At 46.3% G+C, this 21798-nt stretch overlaps 1 protein-coding gene across 3 annotated transcripts in view; it reads left to right on the forward strand.

The window, feature by feature from the left end:
- NUP160 (nucleoporin 160) overlaps positions 1-21798 on the forward strand; it is a 100667-nt gene that overhangs the window by 35254 nt on the left and 43615 nt on the right. For 2 of the 3 annotated variants that reach the window (XM_085855276.1, XM_085855275.1), the window contains exons 24-35: positions 72-167; positions 2413-2507; positions 2730-2932; positions 3074-3228; positions 3451-3511; positions 3618-3719; positions 4363-4486; positions 4732-4836; positions 4993-5128; positions 5285-5392; positions 5607-5717; positions 9392-9886. In XM_085855276.1, coding sequence (XP_085711402.1) covers positions 72-167; positions 2413-2507; positions 2730-2932; positions 3074-3228; positions 3451-3511; positions 3618-3719; positions 4363-4486; positions 4732-4836; positions 4993-5128; positions 5285-5392; positions 5607-5717; positions 9392-9502 — 1407 coding nt within the window. In that variant the 3' untranslated portion in view covers positions 9503-9886. Of the gene's footprint in view, positions 1-71; positions 168-2412; positions 2508-2729; positions 2933-3073; positions 3229-3450; positions 3512-3617; positions 3720-4362; positions 4487-4731; positions 4837-4992; positions 5129-5284; positions 5393-5606; positions 5718-9391; positions 9887-21798 lie in introns of those variants that run through there. The other variant, XM_085855278.1, reaches the window with a different exon arrangement.

The raw sequence follows: 21798 nt of genomic DNA on the forward strand, positions 1-21798 counted from the left end.
GGCCAATGGATGAGGATTCCTTTTTTTTTTGGAACTTGAGGATATTGCATTGTTTCCTGGTTGTTTTATAGGTTATCCTGCAACTCGAGGCCTGCTCACTTCCTGAACTAATCATTTCCGTGGCGAAGGTTGCCTTGGAAAAAAGCTCTCGTGATGATGGAAATGTGGTAATAAAATCAACTTTGCCTCTGTCATTGTTCATTTGTTTGGATTCTGACTAGCTCGCTCTCTCACTTTCTCTCTCTCACCTTTTTCTGTGAACAACATTGAAAGCCTCATTTTCTTGGGAATTTACTTGTGCCACCAAAGGTGAAAGAGGTTACATTTTCACCCCTTTCTGTCTGTCTTTCTGTCTGTTTGTTGCTTGTTTGTTTGTTTGTGTACAGGATATCTCAAAAAGTTGTGGACAGATACGCATGAAATTTTGTGGACAGGTTGGGTGTGTGACAAGGACGAACTGATTAGATTTTCGTGAAGATCTGGATCCGACTCATACAATTTTAAGTGATTCTGCACCATTGAGAGACGGGGCCAAAAAACTATACAGAGCACGATATCTCAAAAATGTATTGGGCTCGATATATTCTCATGGATCAGGCATTACGGGGCGGAGGAATGCGCTCTACTGAGTGCCCTTCTAGTTGTTTGTCTGTTTATCTGACAATATCCTCTTGAATTACTCGACCAATGACCGTAAAACCTATTTCATCATGAAGATCTTTGTCCGAAGAGTTTCAGTTAGTTGTATTTTTTTTTAGCTGCGTCTCATGTAGCGAACGCTGGCTCTAAGAGAGCTCCGCGTTGTTCTTCTTCTTCTTGTTCTTCCTTCTTCTTCTTCTTGTTCTTCCTTCTTCTTGTTCTTCCTTCTTCTTCTTGTTCTTGTTCTTGTTCTTCTTCTGGTGAAGACAAAACCTTTAGGACTTGGCTCTTTTATATACAGGATCCGGATCTCCTTAAATACTAAACACCTGTACACATCCTCACATAGACGGTGCCTTTTGAGAGCGTCTATCATTAACTTTTAAATATATTCGGACATTTGCTTAAAAGTTTCGAAAAGTTCACGTTACTATTCAAAGATTATTCCGTTTAATGTGTTGTAATTTCGTAAGTACACGATTTTTCTCGTCATGAACAAGGAGCCTCCATGACGGGTCTCGCTATTGGCTCCATCAAGGCACGTGACGAAATATCGGAAGTTGTTGTTGTTATTGCCTTTAGGACGCGGCTCTTGGACGCTTGTCCTTGTTTCCATTAGGAATGACCTTTATGATTTAAAAAATCATTTACCTTACTTAACCGCGATTTTAACTGAAGAATCATGAGATGAATGAATCTCGTGAGTAAACTCGTTTTAAAATTTATTTACTTTTAACATTGTTGTTAACGAGCGGGAACGGGAACCATGTAGGAACAACGCAGGCATGTTTTAATTGTTTGGGCATTCTCTGTCATGTGTTGCACCCTTTTCAAATTAATTTGACAGTGCATGAAAAATTCCATGTTTCATGTGAACAATTTAAAAAAGAATGAAGCGGTATTGAAATGTTGGGCTGAACGACCTCCTCCTGCTGCATCAAAGTTCCTTGTGTCTCATTGTTCAACGTAGTTAAAAATGGGGAGAGGGAGGACAGAGTTGGGGGAGTGCAGAGAGGGGGGGGTTGAGGCTTTGAGGAGGGGTGTTTGGGGTAAGATGGGGAGTTGAGGACTTGAAGAAGAAAGGGGAAGAGGACCGAGTTGGGAGAGGGGATAGGGTGGAACAGAAGTGGGATTTTGCATTACACGCAACTTCCATGGGTCGATGCAAATATATTTGTATATAAATAATAATAATTTTTAAAGGGAAAAAAGTAACAAACAAGAGCAGACCTGGTCATAGGTGCTGTTTCATCCGCTTCCCAGCGAGCTTCCTCAGGCCAGTGTACTGTGCGTGAAAGGACACTGATTGGCCAACAGCACCACTTATCATAGCAACGAGACACTTCTTCTTCTTCTTCTTCTTTCGAATGCAGCACGTGGTTGCGGGGTCGCACCATCGGCTGAGGGTGAGGCTGTGCTGCTGATGCAGTGCCCTCTGTAGGTTAGTGCAGGAATTTGTAATTTGTTCATGGTGCCGGCGATAGCCCACCTACTCTTCACAAAGGACACCCATGGGAAACTTAACGTCCAACAATTAATGCTGGCAGATAGGACACCCAGTTTACCGTCCATCTGAGAGTGGCACGCAGTGATACATCACCTGACCTGTGAAACCCCCACCACTTCCCTTCCCTCTTCCAAAGTTTTGAGCCATGAGGTTTCATGGTTTTGGAGTTCTGGAGGAGACACACTGACATTCATTATCATAGATAAGTACTCTATCTTTTTACTTATCCCTTTTTAATAAACTCAAAAATGTTCAACTCGACCTAGGTGATGTTCCAGTCCCACCTCTTCCTGCAACTCCTGGAGCTCGCTCGATATCACGAGGCCCAACAACTACTCGCACAGATGAAAGACCCACAAGGGTACGTGCACAATGTGCAGTAATTTCACTTATCTTCATTTTATTTTTGCCTCTGCGTTTCGAGACCTCCAGCCAATCATGCGGCCTGCTGTCCTTTTATGTATCCCATGCATGCAATGCTCTCCGACGGATTATTTGAGGTTGAAGGAAAGGCAAGGTGTCGGTAAAATGGTTTGGTTATCAAGCCGTCCTGTCGTTGCCTCAAAGTCGCTCCCTCTCGCAGACAGAAGAGTTGTTTGCGGAAACTCGTGACGAGTCTGCTGGACAACTCTCACTTTGACCTTTTGACAACGCTGCCCTTTGGAGACCTTCAACTTGAGGTTGTGTCCATTTTGGAGAGTCGAGCACGTTCTGTGGACGTTGTTACCGGGTGTCTCTACGAGTTGCTTTACGCCTTTCATATCAAGCAGCAGAATTATCGTAAAGGTGGATTTATAGCTTCTTTCGTCAAGGTCGACGTAGCCGTCTGTCCTATCTTCATTATCAGTTATCCTCTTTTATTTTTCTTCCTTTGTCATCCTAAAATGTTTGCATTTTCGACTCGACTTCCTTCCAAACCCCCTGCAGCGGCTGCAGCCATGTTGGAGCTAGCATGGAGGTTGGGCCGTGAGGCGAAGGATGAGGACGGCCGAGCAAAGCAGGTCGATGCTTATATGGTTACCATAAACGCCCTTTCGATCGTTAGGGCACCCAATGCCTGGCTTGTAATGCCTCTCTCACAGGTAATGTGCACACAGTAACTCACTAAGTATCTGCATTCGAGCTCTTGGTGATCCGTCATGGTTATAAATGCGACATCATCATCAAATGTCCATTGTATGAGTTTGGCATCATTTCAGGGAGCTGTAGTTGGCTAATTGTTTCGGTTGTCCGTGATCACAGTGTTAAAGGTGTTATTGCACGCGTTTGTAATCTTTGCGTTCATTCCTTTGATGGACCATCAGGGAGAAAGAGGAGGAACTTCACCCAAGCGCAGCCATGACGGAGAGATCGTTCCTGCACCTGGTTAATACATGACCTTGCACTCGACTCACCTCCTGTTTTATTTCTCCCTCTAATATGTGTGCACTTTCTTACCGGTTTTTTCTTCTTCTTTTTCTTCCTCTGAAAGTCGAGAAGAAACTGGTGGTGCTCGAGTTGTGGGAGCTTGAGAGGGAGCTCTTGCTTGCTCGTTGTCATCTTGCACTCTCACGTCGTTATTCGCAACTCCATGGTAACGGAAGAAACTGCTTTCACTACTTCTCATTTTCACACCTACCTTTAATATCCCTTCATCTCCAAAAGTTATTGACTGATTTGGATGAAATTTGGTGGACAGGTTGGGCGTGTGACGACGACAAATTGTTTGGATTTTGCTGAAGATCCGGATCCGGAAACGAGAGTTTTTAAGTGATTCTTCACTATTGACAGATCGGGCCAAATACGAGATATAGCAGGACAGCTCAAAAAAGTTGTGCATAGATTATGACAAAAGCTTGGTGGATGAGTTGGGTCGGTGACTCGACATCCCTCCCCAACCCCTCTTGGGAGGATACTTAACACAAGGGGTGTGTTCCATGACCAATCGGCTTGGAGAGCGGTCATTAAGTGGCTTATTACCTCCAACACCGAAGGTGGACGGAGGTTATGTTTTACCCATGTCTGTCTGTTTTTTTTGGTTAAAATGCAAAAGGTATATTGTTTAGCCCGACGGAGGTATGTGCTCTACCGAGTGCCGTTGTAGTTTGCTGATGAAAACCTCAATGACATATGATCTCTCAAAAAACGAGTAATATGCATTTTTACGATGTCTATATTTTTTGCGACGTCATATTGCTCTACCTCTGATTGTCCTTGTTTTTGTTTTTCTTAACTAGGCAGAGTGAGACCACCAGACCTCATGCCCGGGCTGCTGCAAGCGGGTCTCTTTGATATGGCACTCGCCCTCAGCAAATCCTTTAAGCTCTCTTGCACACCTGTCTTTGAAGCTCTTGCTCTCAAGTGAGATTAGTAGAACGATGGCCAAAGAACAAGAAGGGGATGAGGACAAGTTCTGTGGGTTTCGGTTGTAATTGAGGAGCTGTAATGAGAGATCTGAAGTGCAGTTTGTAAATACTGTAGGTTGTGATTGGGAAGGAATATGAATATCTTGCTCCACAATTCAATGTCAAGTGGAAAATTGATCAAAACTGTCGATGTGCGAGTCGTGTGTTTAAATTCCAATTTGGTTGTCATGGTGCCGTGAGGTGCGTGACCTTGCAGCTGGGTGGAGATGAGGCAAGAAACGAGGCTTGGGATTGGCTGGCTGCAAACGAACTCCCCCCAGGGAATCGTGGCAAGGATGGGAGCAGGTGTGACCCTCTATTCACCCACTTTCCTGGTCTTGATGGTCATCCTGGAGTTTATTTGAACCCCCTCACTCCTCCTGCTCCACTTCTCCCCCCCCCCAAATTCACTTTCCTAATTGTATTAATTTTTCAATTTACTTTTTTCATTTTATTATCCAGTGTGGCAGATGAAGCATGGACCTACCTGCAGTACCTGTTAAAGAGAGAGCGAGGGAAAGAATATTATACCACTGTGATGGGCAAGGTCCTCTCTCATGGACTGCCACCACCTACGTGGTTGCTCCTTGAGTGCAAGGTGCATCGTCCTTCCTCAACATTTTGTCATTCTGATTTGCTCTGACCTGAGCTGAGGGTGGCATGAGGCAACTTTTACGCCGATATGCCTCATGCTATCCCATGCCCTCCCCCATCTTGACTTTCTCACACTTATGATTCCATTCCCACTCCCCAGCACCGTAATCTGGCTTCTCTGCTGCGGCTCCTACTGTCACATGGCCGCTTGTCTACGGCGGCTTCCCTGGCCATCAAGGCCTTGACTCTGGTCACCACTCCTTTGACGGTACCTCATTGTTATGGAAAAATGAATCGTCGTCAATGTGCTATTTGTTAACCTTACCCCATAAATCTACAGTCGAGAGATAAATTTGAACGATGAGCCATGAAGATTTCAAATAGATGTGGAATATAAGTAATAAGGTAATTGTGTTCGGCTAGCTTCGTGCTGCATGTTGAAGTTTTTAATTTCAACCCCCCTCCCCCCACTCCATATCCAGGGAGGTGTGATCCCCAGGGCTTTTCCACCGCCTCTTTGTCTGCCTTTTTCCGCCATTGACCAGATTGCTGCCGCCCTCTCCAATCAGCCCCCTCTCGAGCACTGGGAACAAGTACTGTTTATTTTCCTCCTCCTCCTTCAATGATAAACTTGTTTTCATCATTGATTGATAGCAAGCAGGGAGAGTGTAAGTGTGTTGAATTCAAAGGACTATTATTACCTCTGCCACCAAAGGTGGAAGGAGGTCATGTTTTCACTCCTGTCTGTCTGTCTGTCTGTCTGTCTGTCTATCTGTCTTTGTTTGTTTGCTGGATATCTCAAAAAAGTTGTGAACAGATTCGGATGAAATTTTGGGGACATTTTGGGTGTGCGACAAGGTCGAACTGATTAGATTTTGGTGAAGATCCGGATCTGACTACAATAATTTTTTCAGTGTTTCTTAACCATTGAGAGATCGGGCCAAAAACTATATATAGCACGATATCTCAAAAAGTTATGGACGGATCCAGATGAAACTTGGTGGACATGTTGGGTGTGTGACGAAGATTTGATTCAATTTTGGTGAAGATCCGAATCCGTCTTTAACGTCTTTCAACTAATGCTGGCAGACGGAACGCCCAGTTTAACAATTATATCGGACTTGTTTAAATTAGTTTGCTTTAACAACCTTAATTGAATTTTAAGCTTCCTTTTTCATCAGATGGTTGTGTCGCAGAGGCTCACATGTTTCCATCACATCAGGCCTTCCCAAGTGAGCTGCCCTTTGGGAATGGAAGAAAGGCGGGTCGTGGCTTTGTGAAATGGGACGGGGAGTTCAATTATTGACAGATTGGGCCAGAAGAACCTTGAAAATGGCAATATTATGTCTGCCACAACATGGTTTATAACATGAGCATCAGCGTCTGAGCTCTACTCATTGCCGAAGGTGGACCCCAATGCTGTGTTTCAAGAAAATTGAACAAACTCGCAAATACAACCTGTCGCTTCACTGATGGGTATGTTGAGGGGGGGGAGACATAGGGGGGAGGGCATGGATAGATAGAGGGAGGGAGGGAGGGCATGGATAGAGGGGTGAGGACATGGATAGAGGAAGGGTGAGGGCATGGATAGAGGAGGGGTGAGGGCATGGATAGAGGGAGTGCGGGCATGGATAGAGGGAGTGAGGGCATGGATAGAGGGAATGAGGGCATGGATAGAGGGAATGAGGACATGGATAGAGGGAGTGAGGAACGGAGGAAGAGCAAGGGAGGGGTTGGGGAACGGGGGAAGAGCGAGGAAGCGAGGGAGTGGGGGCACGACGCCTCACCAAATGTCGCTATACACTATGGGAAAGGGGGATGGAAGCAAAGAGGATGGTGGAGAGAGAGAGGAGGGGGGAAGTGGGGAGGGGCTTGGGAGGAGGTATGCATGAGGGGAGGGGTTCGCAACTTGCTTTTGGTAGTCGAACTTGTGGAGAAGGGGGGGAGGGGGTGGTACGGGATTGAACAAAATGGGGTACCTTAAAACAGCATGCGGATACCGTTGGGAGATGTTCATGGGGGGTGTAGAGGGGAGGAGATTTAGAAGTCGGTAAGCATGAGGGAAGGGAAGGCAGCATGAGGGGAAGAGAATTTGGTGTGCGGGGAAAGGAGGGCAGTGCAAGGGGAGGGGACGGCATTGTGAGGGGTAGGGAAGGCAATGTGAGGGGCATGGAAGGGAAGGGCAATAAAACGTGCCCAAACGTGATTTTTCTTTTTAACCGCCGGGTTCGAAATAAAACGGCGGGAGCATTTAAAACCCATGCTCTCTCCCTGACAAAGGCCTGCCTGTATGCATGCATGCTCGCACATGCAGCGACCTTTTCACCCTTCTGTCGGCTCACTGGAATATGATTCGTACATGCTACAGTCCCCTCAACAGAGGGGGAGGGTGGGGGAGAGGGGAGGGGAAGGAGACAGAGACAGAGGGAGGGGAAAGGAAAGAAGGGGTGGGATCGGGGAGGGGGAGAGGGGAGGGAAGAGTGCGGAGGAGGAGAGGGGAGGGTAGAGTGTGGAAAGGGAGAGGAGTGGGAGGGGGGGATTCCGGCAGATGACGCCCAGTTTAACGTCCATCTGAGAGACGGCACACACTGATGAATCACCCTGCCTGTGAAACTCCAGGATGGTTGTTTATAGCTGGGTCAGGATTCAAACCCAGCGATACAACTTGGAGTGAGTTGTGCATACCTCTTGGCTCCTGCCGTGATGTGGCGATTCATTTCTTTGTTACTGAAAATATTTTTGACTCGTTGTCATCATATTATTTATTTTACCTTAACACCAGAGATGTCCTCATGGACAACCATGCCACGGTTTCACAATGGAAGCTTGGAAAGATCGAAGGTTGAAGAGCGCTCCAAGCAAGCATTCTAATGAAATGGTTGAAGAAACTTAAAAAAATTAAACTTAAAATTTTTTTATATGTGTTTATCCATGCCGAAGTGATGGGTCATATAATGAAAGACGATCATACAAAAAGGGGAAACGTGGTGTAAAATAGGATTGCACATTTTCAGCGAACCAGCCAATGCCCAACACACCACAGAACAATGTGGGGCCAACAAAGGTGAGTAGCCCCTCAACTTTGTTCATATCGATCGATATCCAGTGACAGTGCAAATATCGTAGAGCGCTCAATAAGTGGCTTTAAAGCACTCCAACAAAATAGTTGATAAGGAACGGTTGGCACGGCAAGTGATTAGCGATCGCCGTCATATTGAACACCTCCCAGAGATGCCCAAAATGTGAAACTTTGTCAGAATTGGACAAATGAACAGTTTTTTTGGGGTTTTTTTAGCAGTTGGAACTGCTGCCAAGTTTAATTCTGGAGCTTAAATTTTGTAATTTGGCTTAGTTTAAGAGATTCTAGAGCTTATGGCATATGCGGAAATGAAATAAAGCCACGAACGCTGGTGTCTCCGGACGTTTATAAGCATTGCAATGTACCCAGCGATTCGAAGCTATGATGAACAGGCATTTGATAATATGAGTGAGGAAAGTGAAAAAAGAGACTTTATCGTTAACAAATCTTTGCGGCCCGTTCCAAGCCCAGGCATTGTTGAGCAGGCCCAAAAAAATGTCGGTTTAAGACTCATGTGAGCTGACAAAGGTCTGACTAAGATGGTGTGCCGCCCGCCATCTTGGTGAGGCTCATTTTTGTTTTTTTGTGATGAGCACCCCCTAAATTATCTTCAAAAAGGGTTGTTTAAATTTTCATTCATACACCACGTTGGAGTTCCCTTCATAAATATGCAAAGTTTGTGGCCGCTCGGTTTCACGGGTTTGGAGTAAGGACTGATGGACAGATACACACTGACTTGTGCAGATTCTGTCTGTCTCTATGTCTCTCTCTCTCTGTGTCTGTTCTTTATGCACGGCCACATCTTTAAAGCTACAAACTCCACACTTGGGGTACAGATACAACTTTGTGTGGGAAGTAATATGGGCTATGTGACCGTGGCCTCAGAGGCTGTTTTGCGGCCAAAGTTACCAATGTTGCAAGTTTTTGGCAAACAGGAAAACCAAATGGAATCAAATTGAAAAGGCCGAATAATGTTGAGTGCATCACATTTAACCTTTTTAAAATCTAAAATAATTTAAATTGTTGGATGAACTTTAACTTTTCTCATCACTGGGGATGGGTACTTTTGCCAGTTGGGAATAAGTGTGATGTGTATTGGTGTCCTGTCCTTATATAATGGCTGTTGTTTCCTACCCACCCCTCCCCCTACCCCAACCCCTATCCCCTTCTTATCCACTCACAATCCAGCTTCATACCAAACTGCTGGCAGCCCTGGATGGTTATTTAAACAAGGCAACGAGGGAGAGTCATGAGATGGAGAGCCAGGCTGCCGAGAGAGCCCGATTCATTGCTGCTTAGCACCCGTGTTTTCAACCCAGCAGAAGCTGAGCATTGGTCACGACGTTTTTAAAACCACTTCTTCGCTCTTCACCGATTGAATTAAGCAGTTTATGCTCGGTTGGAAGGTTCGATTCACTCGGATGGCCAGGCACTTTTTGGATGAAATGAAATATCACTTTGCCTCCATTTTTTGCTGATTCCCAATAGCTCAAAATCACTGAATGTGCGGATCGACTCCAGTTGTGGGTGTACGGTCCCTCCCTTCTGAGACAGGAACGATGTCCTGCCGAACGTGTACAGTAGTCGAACTCGCACGGATCGTTTCTAGTTGTGTTTTATTTCTTGGGTGTTGTGTTTTTTTTTGTTTTGTTTTGTAATAAAAATTAAGATTTCTTACTCGTACTCAGTTTTGTTTCAACTCGTTTTGTCGTGTTTTGTTCTGTGTCGGTGACCGCACAAACGAATTGACACGACTTTGAAATTTGGGGCCCACCGGCGAGCTCAGCGGCCTTGAGTGTGTGGGGTCTGGGTTATCTTCCCGACACTACCATAAATCATCGTCCTGGTGCTTCGCAGGCAGGACGTTGATGACTGCGCCCACTGTCGGATGGGATATTAAACCAGGTGGCTCACGTGCTATTATTCGTTGGTGGGCACGAAAGATACCACGGTGCCTTTCATAGAGAGTACGTCGTGTTGTTTCACTATTCTGACCGGCTTTATGACTCCTGCAATTGCGCTTGTGACGTTTGCCCCAGAAGCACTCTTGGTGCACCAAAGGACATGTATACGATGGTTACACTGTTGTCCTTCCATTGACCATCATCAGGGCAGCCTCAAATTTATCATGGACACATGTATTCCAATCTGGGTGTATATATATATATATATATATATATATATATATATATATATATATATATATATATATATATATATATATATATATATATATATATATATATATATGTTTTTTTCTGAATGCTTTTTAAATACGTTTCTTAAATTTTTGTACTTTGCTGATCGCATGACTTTTTGACTAAATGTTAAAAGGTGGTCTTATGGAAGTAAAGGAAGCTGTTGTGTTGTGAGGCCGAAGGAATGGTGTTTGCACTGATGGGGAAGGGTTGTGGAGGATGTAAGGCTTTTGGCAACAACAAATGCTGATGTTTCTTATGGATTAAATTTTTCACAAGAGCACAAAAAGTCTCTTTGGAAATGTAGGAAATGTACGTGAAGGCATCTCGGGCTTCCTGAGAAATGTCGTCTGTGGTTTGGTTTTGAAAGTGTGGTTTGGTTTCATTTATGAATATGCTGTAATAAAGTTTCTTGATTTCTGAAACAGCATTATTTAGACTGGCGGAGTACCCACCTAATCGGTGATCTTGTTCCAAGCGGGAAACACGTTCTTCTGATGCATTTGCGCATACCTTTTACTTAGGCGGTGTATAGGAAACAGACCATTGCCTCGATTGCTGGCAGAATTCAAAATATCCCGGGTTTCGTACGTAAACCCCTTCAAAAAGGGTGAAAAACCAAGATGGGCAAAATTTTTTTTATTTTTAAACTTGATGGAATCGAACGAAACTTGCACTCGCACAACTTCAGGCTGCCCTCGTTAATCCTTGAAAGTTTTAGCTTCCGAGGTCAAGACCTCTCGGGAGAGTAGATGATGCGTACACACATATGACGTAGCTCCCATATATATATATATATATATATATATATATATATATATATATATATATATATATATAGGAACTGAAAAACTACAATGGTATCTGAAAATAATTTGTCATCGGCGATTGCCCCTTGTGAGATCAAGATTGAATCGAGATGTCATCTATGTACTATGTACGGCACATAGTAAGGGTGATCAATTTCTAAGAGGATAATGGGAGGAGGGAATAAGTTTAGGAGATTGGATCAAGGGAATTGTATGTAGGAAAAGGCACAAGTGTGGCATTGGGGTTTAAATCAAATTTTAAAAAATATATTGATCCGATTTGCTTTGGGTCTGAGACCCAGGTCCGTACATCAATGCTCAATGCCTGCACGAACGGCTTTTGATTTTAAATCCGCAAGATGTGCACTGAGGATACCTTGGCAGGACCGTGTGACCAATGGAGGACGGACCGTGCAGTCGATGTGTGAAATATTTTCAAATGTTGACTCTTCCTGTTGTCCATATATAGTGTCTCATCACCCCCTTGTAAGAGTGGTCCAACAGGTGGAAATATCCACCTGCAGCACGTTGGTTTGATTTGGGACGAGCATCGCAAGCACAGGTTAACATGGGGGATCTCGTATCTGTGGCACAGCATGTCAGATAATAACAGTAGAATTTGCATATCGAGTGAACCCACGGGGCTGGCAGGACGCGCTCGAGGTCCACACACTCGCTTCGAAGCTGTCTCGCCTGGGCTTGAATCCCGGCCCAGCTATAAGCTGCCATCCCGGTGTTTCGAGGCCAGGGTGATTCATCAATGTGTGTGTGTGTGTCATCCCCAGGATGGACGTTAAACTGGGCGACCTGTCCACCGCCGTGAGTTGGTGTATGTTCAAGATTCCACGGTGTCCTTCGCGAACAGTCGGCAAGCACACTGAACAAATTCCATAATGCCTGCACCAACTACTCTACTGGGAAGGCAATGGCAAACCACCCAGTATCACCCTTACCACGAAGCTGTCTCCCCCTCGCTGTGTAACAGAGTAACGGTCCTTCAGAATCAGAAATAAACCCACTCTCCAATTCAGCAACAGGCTTTCATTGAGCATCCACAACATATATATATATATATATATATATATATATATATATATATATATATATATATATATATATATATATATATATATATATATATATATATATATATATATATATATATTGTTGCGGATTCGCGCCCGCCGGCGTGCGAGCGGCCACGTAACTCGAATCGCGGCACGTCGCCCACCGGACGGACAATCCAGTCGTGACCCTCTCGGACTAACGCCGGGAACTAGTCACGGGTGGACCTTTCGGTCTCACCGCGATCGTGCCAATCGGCCCCCGCGTGGGATAGGGTTGCTCGCCAAATTCGACCTACCTAAGTACCCACACGGAGGGTAGACCGGGCGATCGCACCTCGCCGCAGGTCGACTTCGGACACGGGCCACTTTAAGCGACCCGTTCCGTACTATCGGGATAACCGAGCGGTGTTATTCGTCGGCCTCGACGGTTCGATTAATTATCGGGCGTTTTAGCCCACGACCAACCCTTTACGTGAAGCAAGATGGAGATTCAATGAAAGAAAAGACGAAGCGAAGCGGGAAAACAGTTCAACATGAAGCACATTTATTTCGCGATGAACGGAAAGCACACATATACAATTCCACCAAAAGCACATGTAAAAGAAGAAGACAATGCAATATTACACAAAAAGCAAATGCACCAAAGCAGATCGAACCGACTACCGGGCACACGGCAACACTTATACAATTTTACTTCACAGACGGCGCCGACAACACATATTCCCAAAGCAAAAGAAAAGAGAACCACCCTCCAGGATGAGGGGGGTAGGCGGGCCTGGGGCCGAGACTGTGTCGGGCCTACCCGTCTGATGATGAGACGCGGAGCGGCGGTGGTGCCTCAACTCCGCGGGCACCGCGGACAGTGTCTGGTAGGGGGGTGGGAAGGGGGCCCCCTTTGTCGCACTATCTCAGCGCGGGGGGGAAACAGGAGGGGGTTGCTGATGCTCGGGGGAAGGAGGATATCACCCTGTCTCGGGTCCCGCGGCGAGCGTCTCCTCCACCTCGGTCGCGTTGCTGGCCTCTCCCTGTGCAGCTCCCGGCACCGACGCGAGCACCCCCTCGTCCGCCTTCGCCGCCGTCACCTCTCCACAGCTCCGTCCTCTTCACTCTGACTAGTACCACTTCTTTCCAGCTCCACCGACGACTCTCTTGAACTCCGCACACTCCCCTGCCTTGACTGACGAACGCAGCCGTTTATATAAGCCCCGTGGCTTCGCTCTTTCACCCTTGACCCTCTGCCTCCGACCCTTCACCTCTCTAACTGGCTCCCCATTGGCCCGAGGAAAAGTGGGCGTGAATGCTTTTTGATCCATGTATTTGCATATAGCGACCGCCCTCCAACGCCCTGGAGGCGGGGCCAAATCGCCCCTCGCTCACCGATTGGACGGAACAAAAGTGGGCGTGAGTCGTTTTTGATCCGTTTTCTGTGGAAAGTCCGTGATGTTTTTGAACACGCTGCTCGGTGCGCGCCCTACACGAGTCCAGTATCGGCGCCCACAAGTGGCGCGAGAATGGTGGCGATGCGACGGTGGCGAGTTGTGACGGTAAAGGTCGTGGCTGTTGTGAAGCGGCGTTGTGGTTGGTGGTTGTTGTGAAGCGGCGTTGTGGTTGGTGGTTGTTGTGAAGCGGCGTTGTGGTTGGTGGTTGTTGTGAAGCGGCGTTGTGGTTGGTGGTTGTTGTTGTGAAGCGGCATTGTGGTTGGTGGTTGTTGTGAAGCGGCGTTGTGGGACGTGGTTGGTGGTGGTAGTAATGGCGGCTGGTCCAAAATAAAGATAGTAAAAGAAAAACGGCTATCCTGAAGAGTGTCGCAGCCTGCATGAATGACATTTATTCCCTCTAGACAACGGGTTTGGGCCTAACTACACATATACTTACAGAGATATCTCACCTAAGGGACCTGAATGGTGGTTTGTGAATTTCGTCAACCACAACAATATATATATATATATATATATATATATATATATATATATATATATATATATATATATATATATATATATATATGTGTGTGTGTGTGTGTGTGTGTGTGTGTGTGTGTGTGTGTGTGTGTGTGTGATACCAGACTTGGACATTTCCAGATCAAGATTGCATCTGGAAGCAGTGTCTCCATGGTGACGAGGAATTTCAATGCAGGAGGAGGCCCTTGGGCCCATCAAGCCTGTGCAATGCAAGTACCGCCCCATCTCCATTACTTCTGTAGATACCTATCTAACTCGATTTTAAACCTATCTACCATTTCGTTTCTGTTGTCACTAACTTTCCAGGGCGACTATTCCATGCATCTGTTGTCTGAGTGAAACACACTTCCCTTATGAAACTTCCTAACTCTTCTTCTTCTTCACTGTGATACTGTGGCCCCTGGTCCTGTCAGTGTCCATTCTGCTGCAAAACCCCTCTTCACTTACTTTGTCCATCTGTACCCTTCATTAGTTAAAAGGGTGCAGGATTTCACGCATTCTCGTGGTTGTTGGTTGGATAGCCGGCTTTACGCCCTTAACGGTGGTGTGCTTCGAGCTGCGGCACCCGTTGCTAGCTTTGCATCAGAAAGAGGACCGTGCAGTCGATGTGTGAAATCTTTACAAATGTTGACTTCTTCTTCCTGTTGTCCATATAGAGTGTCTTGTCATCCCCTTGTAAGAGTGGTCCAACCTGGTTTCACCTGGACTATTGTGCAGGAGAGAGAGTCTTCAACTATTCCTTTACTCATTGTCTGAGCAAGAAGGTGCAGAATCATGGAGAGGCTTTATTAGTCTTCCGTTGGACCACGGACAGTCGACCACTTGTGGGAAAGACCACGACCCGGGACCATCAAGGTGTGCGGACGACGTGCGCCACTGGTCTACATGGTGTACAGGACCGAGATGATGTGGGTGGTGTTTGTGCACCGAGCTTGGAATGAGCCAGGGAGACCTCGAACTGGAACGTGGGCAGATAATGTGAAGATGGTTTCCCCCAGGATGATGTGGCCCGGGAATGGAAGGGGAGGTCACTCATACAGAGCGAGTCATCCCAATGGCTGTCGCCGGTCAGACCCTGCCCCAGAATAGTGGTGGAATTGCAATGAAAGGAGTTGCGCGTGGATGGAGCCAGGAGGAGGTGAAGTTTCAAGGTGCCTTGGTTGAATGCATCACTAACAACTTGATCCTCACGAAAGCAGGAAGAACCGCTCAGGTGTTCGTGCCACAACGTTGCGGCTTTCCTGGTCCCACTGATCCTGGGTTTGTGACTTCCCCTATTTACACGGTCGTCCCATAAATCTGGTAGTGCCTCAATGCCATTGATGTCTATCGTTGTCGGGACGGCTGTGTCGACATTTCAGGTCACCTGCTTGAAGACCTTCATATTTTATTTGTATACATCGTCGAGGCTCATGGAAGAGCTAGTACGAGTACACTGAATGGATCAGACCGCAAGGGGACAAAAGAAACAGCATCGAGACCTCGATGTTGAGTGGTCAATCGACAAACAAAACCTCAGTCCCAACCCATCTCCTCCAAATCTCCCACTCACCTCCACTCATTCGTTCCCTCTTCTTTCCCACCTGTGGAACCAACCTTGACATTCTCTTTCACCTCATTCTTTCCTTCAGGGATTCAAAACACCTGTTCACCCCCATCCAAAACCATGATCTTTTATACCCCCATTAACACCCCCCCACCCATTCCTCCCTCTTTTCAAGTTTTCAGTTTTTCCTTCCTGAGTGTTTGCGTCAATATCCATCTTGTCTACCCCGTACATCGTCCTCTACCCCCACATCCATTATTTGTCCAAGTCTCCCTCTATCTTGTTCTTCACCCCTCCTGTTGGTGTCCCCCCCTCTGTAAATGTACAGTATACTGTTCATTTTGTTTTGTTATCTAGCTCCTCCATGAGCCTCGACTTTGTAAACTATTTAATTTTTTAACGACTGATTATATTTGCCAGATGAGGGTGAGGATTATCCCACCATGAGATGACATACATGACCGTCGTCTGCATATCACACCTGGTGTTGTTGTAACGGTTAAGCTGGCTGGTTTAATATCTTAGGGTCTCGAGTTCAAGTCCCCTGTTTTTACCCGTTGAAGTAACACCACGTGGGTTGACTCTGCATCAGCGGCTGAAATATGGCATGAAATGATGGAGCCAGGTCTCATCCCATGTCATGCTCTTCGATAAATCATGTCCCTCCCACTGGTAGCGTTCCAGGACCTCCAATGGTGGGTAGTGCGATGGCCACGTTGCATTATCTTTTGATCAGACACGAGCTCCTGTAATTGGGACAAACCTTGCACTTCATCCCTTTGTTTAATTTAACGTGAGAATGAATAATTGTTTTCACACTTCCAACAATGACATCCAATTGTTCCGCAGTTCCACATATTGTAATCTCATGACTCTCTGAAGTTATCTGTTAACCATGTCTGATGTTTCTTGAATGGTGGTTTTAACTCGGTGTCCTCAGTCCTGTGGTCTCTCCTCGTAACCGCACAACCACATTCCACGTAGTTCCGATCGAAGCAATTCTTCAATTCCAGTCCATTCCAACAAGCTGCTTCTGCTTCTGCTTCTGCGTCTACTTCTACAGTACTTCTACTTCCACTTCAACTTCAACTTCCACTTCTTCTTCTACTACTTCCACTTCTTCTTCTACTACTTCTACTGCTACTTCTTCTTTTATTCTTCTCAAAGTGCCGGCGATAGCTCGCCTACTCTTCGCGAAGGACGTCATGGGATCTTTAACGTCCACCGGTGAATGCTGGCAGACGGGACGACCGGTTTTACGCCCATCAAAGGGACGGGCACACACATTGATGAAACAACCAGGATGGCAGTTTATAGCCGGGTCGGGATTCGAACCCAGGCTAGACAGGTACGAGGCGAGTGTGCGAACCTCTCGTCTCGGCCATACAGTATGTGGAGGTCTGGTTGAGTGGTTCGAAGTAAAAACGAATTGCAAACATTGAGCTCGAAGATAAGAAGTAATCGATTCGAAAATGAGATCTGAACGGCGAACTCGAGAGGGAGGACACGTGATGTGTCCTCCCTCTCGAGAGGGCAAGTGATGTGTCCTCCCTCTCGAGAGGACACGTGATGTGTCCTCCCTCTCGAGAGAAACGTGATGTGTCCTCCCTCTCGAGAGGACACGTGATGTGTCCTCCCTCTCGAGAGAAACGTGATGTGTCCTCCCTCTCGAGAGGACACGTGATGTGTCCTCCCTCTCGAGAGAAACGTGATGAACTGGACAAGCTGAAATCGAACTGAAACGTGTTTGACTCGAGCAATCCGAGAAAGAAAATGAAATTCAATCGATTGGAGAAAATGAACGTTAAAACCAGCTTGTTGATCTCTCCGCAGCCCATCGAGCAATGGTCGTGATGGAATCACTGCAGATGGACCGGACCGGACCCCGCTTGCATGCACCCCCCCCCCAGCTTGACTGTACCACGAGGTGCAGACTAACCAATCAGCAGGAAGATAATGGAAATGGGACTTGAAAAAGTTTTTCGATCCTCATGGAGGATCTCTAAGTCTTACTCACGTTGTTGTTCTTGTGGACTTTTTTGTTTCACAGCCTACAGTTTTCATCGAAACTTCCTGAAACTTGGCATATATATGTAAAAATTCCCTGCGCAGACAGTAACCATCTCAGATTTTGGAAATTCCTCCGAGAAAAAAAGTTATGACGTCAAAATATCTCCGCTAATGGAAATCGCCTAAAAAAATATCTCCGAAACTTGGGAAGCTTTTTGAATTCTGTTTGCGGGAATCGAACAGGGCGTTAGCAGAGATGAATTACCGCACATATGATACATCACTATGACATCATATAAATTTTTTATGACGTCATTCCAATTTTTTGACATTTTTTCTTTCACAACCCAGAGTTTTCATCGGATCTTCGTGAAACTTGCCATGTATATGCAGAAAGCCCACGCGCAGACAGTAACCATCTCCGATTTTGGAAATTCTTCCGAGAAAAAAAGTTGACGTCATAATATCGCCGCTAATGGAAATCGCCTGTACCATTATCTCCGAAACTAGGCAAGCTGTTTGAATTTTGCTTGCTGGAATTAAGCCGGGCATTAGCACAGATAATTTATCGCGAACCTGATACATCACAATGACGTCATATTCGTTTTTATGACGTCATCATGAAGAGGACGAGGATCTTAACTCATTTGAGCTTGTTTTTTTTAAACTTCAGAAAATAGTTATAAATCGTTAACAATCGATTACTTTTAGTTGAACGAATAATCGTCGGCTATTTCTAAATTTAAAACAATTAACTCGGTCTCGAGTTTTAATGGTTTTATTTAATTTATTTTCTCTTTCCTTTCCACCGCTCCTAAGTCCGACCAGTTAGTCATCTCAGCTCACTACCCCCAGCTCAGAGCACATATCTACACTGAATATAAAAGGAGCGGTCCGTGCATGCGTGCGAGTTCCAGACCCCTCACCCATGAACCCTTGAAGACCCCTTAATACCCTAAAGTCGTTAAAAACCTCAAGGCCCCTTAAGACCCTTCAGACTCCAAACACCCTTTGAAACCCCAAAAACCCCATAAGACCTCCCCCCCCACCCAAGACCCTTAAAACCCCTAAGAATCTTTATGACCCCATAAGACCCTCAATACCCCAGTTCCCTTTAAGACCATTAAGACCCCCAAAGAACCTTTAAGACTCCAAGAACCTTAAGATCCTCAAGAACATTAAGACCCCAAAGATCATAAAGACCCACAAAACCCCCAAGACCTTCAAGAACCCTCAAGACCCATGAGGACCATTAAGAACCCTTAATACCCTTATGACCCCTATAGACCCCTAATACGTCTTTTATCTTGAAGACCCTTTCGACATTTTAGACACCTTGAGACCTGTTATACCCTTTAGACTCCGAGAACCTTTAGACCCCACAGACACTACAGATGTTTACAGCCCTTAAGTCCCTTGACTCCCTCTAGAACTCTTAGACCTTAACAACATTAGACCCCTCACACCCTTCAGACATGTGAGACAGCTTTGACCCTTGATCATTTAGAGCTTTCGACCACTTAAATCTTTTGAAACACTTTTTATATGCAAGAGAGAGAGAGGACACCTTCAATTCCTTAAAATAGGTCAGGTCAGGTATGGGAGTATGCACCAGAGCAGTGCGTCGCTGCGTCCACTTTCCGCCGGTACTCCAGGGGCCTCCGTCTGGCCATCCTCCAGGCAGATACCTGGCCATCTCCATCTCCTTGAGATGCCGATCAACCTGCTGCATTGGCCTCCTCCACTCACGAGACTCCCTCGCTGAGAGAATCTGGTGAGCAGGATCAGCATCAGGAAAACGAGCCACATGTCCATACAACCACAGCTGATGCTCACGGACGATGCAGGTAACAAATCTCATTTGAGACTCTCTCAGCAACCACTCGTTGGACACAAAGTCCGAACAGCGATAGCCAAGGATTCTCCAAAGAGACCTGGTACCAAAGTAATTAAGTCTCCATCTCAGATCCATGATCAGAGTCCAAGTCTCACATCCATAGAGCAAGACCGGAAGCACCAAGGACCTGAAGACTCCGATTTTCATCCTCCCACATAGGTACCGGCAGCGCAACACCCCATCATCCAGTGAATCCATGACTCCCCAGGCCCAACCCAGACGTTTATTGACCTCTGACTCACAGCCAGCAGAGAAATGAATGTCATTGCCAAGGTAAGTGAATCTCTCCGTGACCTCAACATCCTCACCACAAACAGGTACAGACAAGATAGCAGCATCCAAGATGTCATTGAAGCCTGGATCTTAGTTTTGACACAAACGCGTAATCCCAGCGGCTCCGACTCCTCCTTCAGCACCTCGAGGGCCCCCAAAAGGATATGTAGAGTCTCCGCAAAGATGACTGCATCCTCTCTGAAATCAAGGTCAGAGATCTTGACATTCGCAAACAATACACCACAACTTCATCTCTCTGACATCGTCCCCAGAATCCAGTCCATACAAGTGCTGAAAAGGGTGGGGACCAGAACACACCACTGACGAACTCCAGTAACAACTGGAAGGAAGTCAGAGATGGTACCACCACATCTCACAGCACTCTCAGTACCAGAGTATAGTTTAGACATCAGATTGATCAGTTTTGGTGGCATCCCACGAAGACCAAGAATCCTCCAGAGGGGAACCTGATTCACTGAATTGAATGCTTTACAGAGATCAGCAAAGGCTGCAAGCAGCCTCTGCCGAAACTCTAGTCTCTGTTCGGTGAGGACCCGAAGAGCAAGGATACCTCAATCGTTGACCTCTTTGGTGTAAATATTGACTACTCTGGACGCTGGTGCTCAAGCAGATGGTGGCGAACCCTATCAAGAATTATCCGAGCAAGGACCTTGTCCGGCACTGAGAGGAGCATCACCCCTCGGTAGTTGTTGCAGTCTTGGCGATCTCCTTTCCCTTTCCAGAGAGGGACAACAAGGCCCCTCTTCCAATCAGTTGGGATGATGCCTGTGTTCCAGGCTGAGCACAGAACTGCATGCAATGACACGAGTACAGCATTTCCACCAGCCTTGAGAAGTTCAGCATGGATGCCACAGATCCCAGAAGCTTTACCCCATTTCAACCGGTTCACCGCAGCCTGTGTTTCCACAAACGATAGTAGATCACAGTTGATTGGAGGGTCAGCAATTGGGATAGTAACACCACGGACATCCAACTCAACAGCTGGTGGACCAGCCTGGTACGACCGCTCAAAGTAACTGGCCCGGCGGGCCTTCACTTCGTTCTCCTCTGTCAAGAGCCTACCACCCTCTGCTCTAACTGCAGTACACCGAGGACTTTTAGCCCTCCACAAACTCACTCCTGAGGCAGCCACATGGCTGCAGAACCTGGACATTAAACTTTAGCGCACCCCATATTGGCCATACGCAAGAAGATCAAGAGAAGTTCTTTGCAGAAGTGCCATGGCTGGTGAGAGAGGAACCAACATCCAGCCAATTCACATGATGACAATGAGTGGTTAAAAGTTTGTCAATGGGAGAGAGAGACAGAGACAGAGAGGAAGAAGAAGAAGAGAAAGAGAAATGTAGTCGTCACTGTTAGGAGGACTGTACACCACACAGATGAACAAGAGGTGGGAGAGGAGGGGAAGTCGCAGCCACAGTTACTCTTGGGAAATGGGAGGTGTAAGATCAGGACTTAGACAATGAGAAGTTGAGTTATTGATGGAAAGTGCCCCTCCGCTGCCGGGGCGTGGTTCATGTCGATCAAACCGGAGGGAACAGTAGCTAGGGAGAGATACAAAGGAGTTATTCACATGATGACCCGACCATTGTGAACATCCCCGGGAGGGACATGATACTGGCTGACACACCGTCTCGCTCACCGTGCGGGTGAGCTAAAAATCCATAGATATTTACTTTCTTTCTCTGTTGCATATTTTGTGGGTCATCCATGCCTTCCAGCGATTCCCTGGTTGTCTTGTTCAGCCGCTACCACATGAGCGCCCAGGGGTAGTGTCCCGATGTTTATCACTGAGAGAGTACCCGCCCCACGG

This window comes from Eptatretus burgeri, chromosome 14 (assembly GCF_056783735.1).
Source record: "Eptatretus burgeri isolate ZD-2024b chromosome 14, Ebu_testis_v1, whole genome shotgun sequence".
Lineage (NCBI taxonomy): Eukaryota > Metazoa > Chordata > Myxini > Myxiniformes > Myxinidae > Eptatretus > Eptatretus burgeri.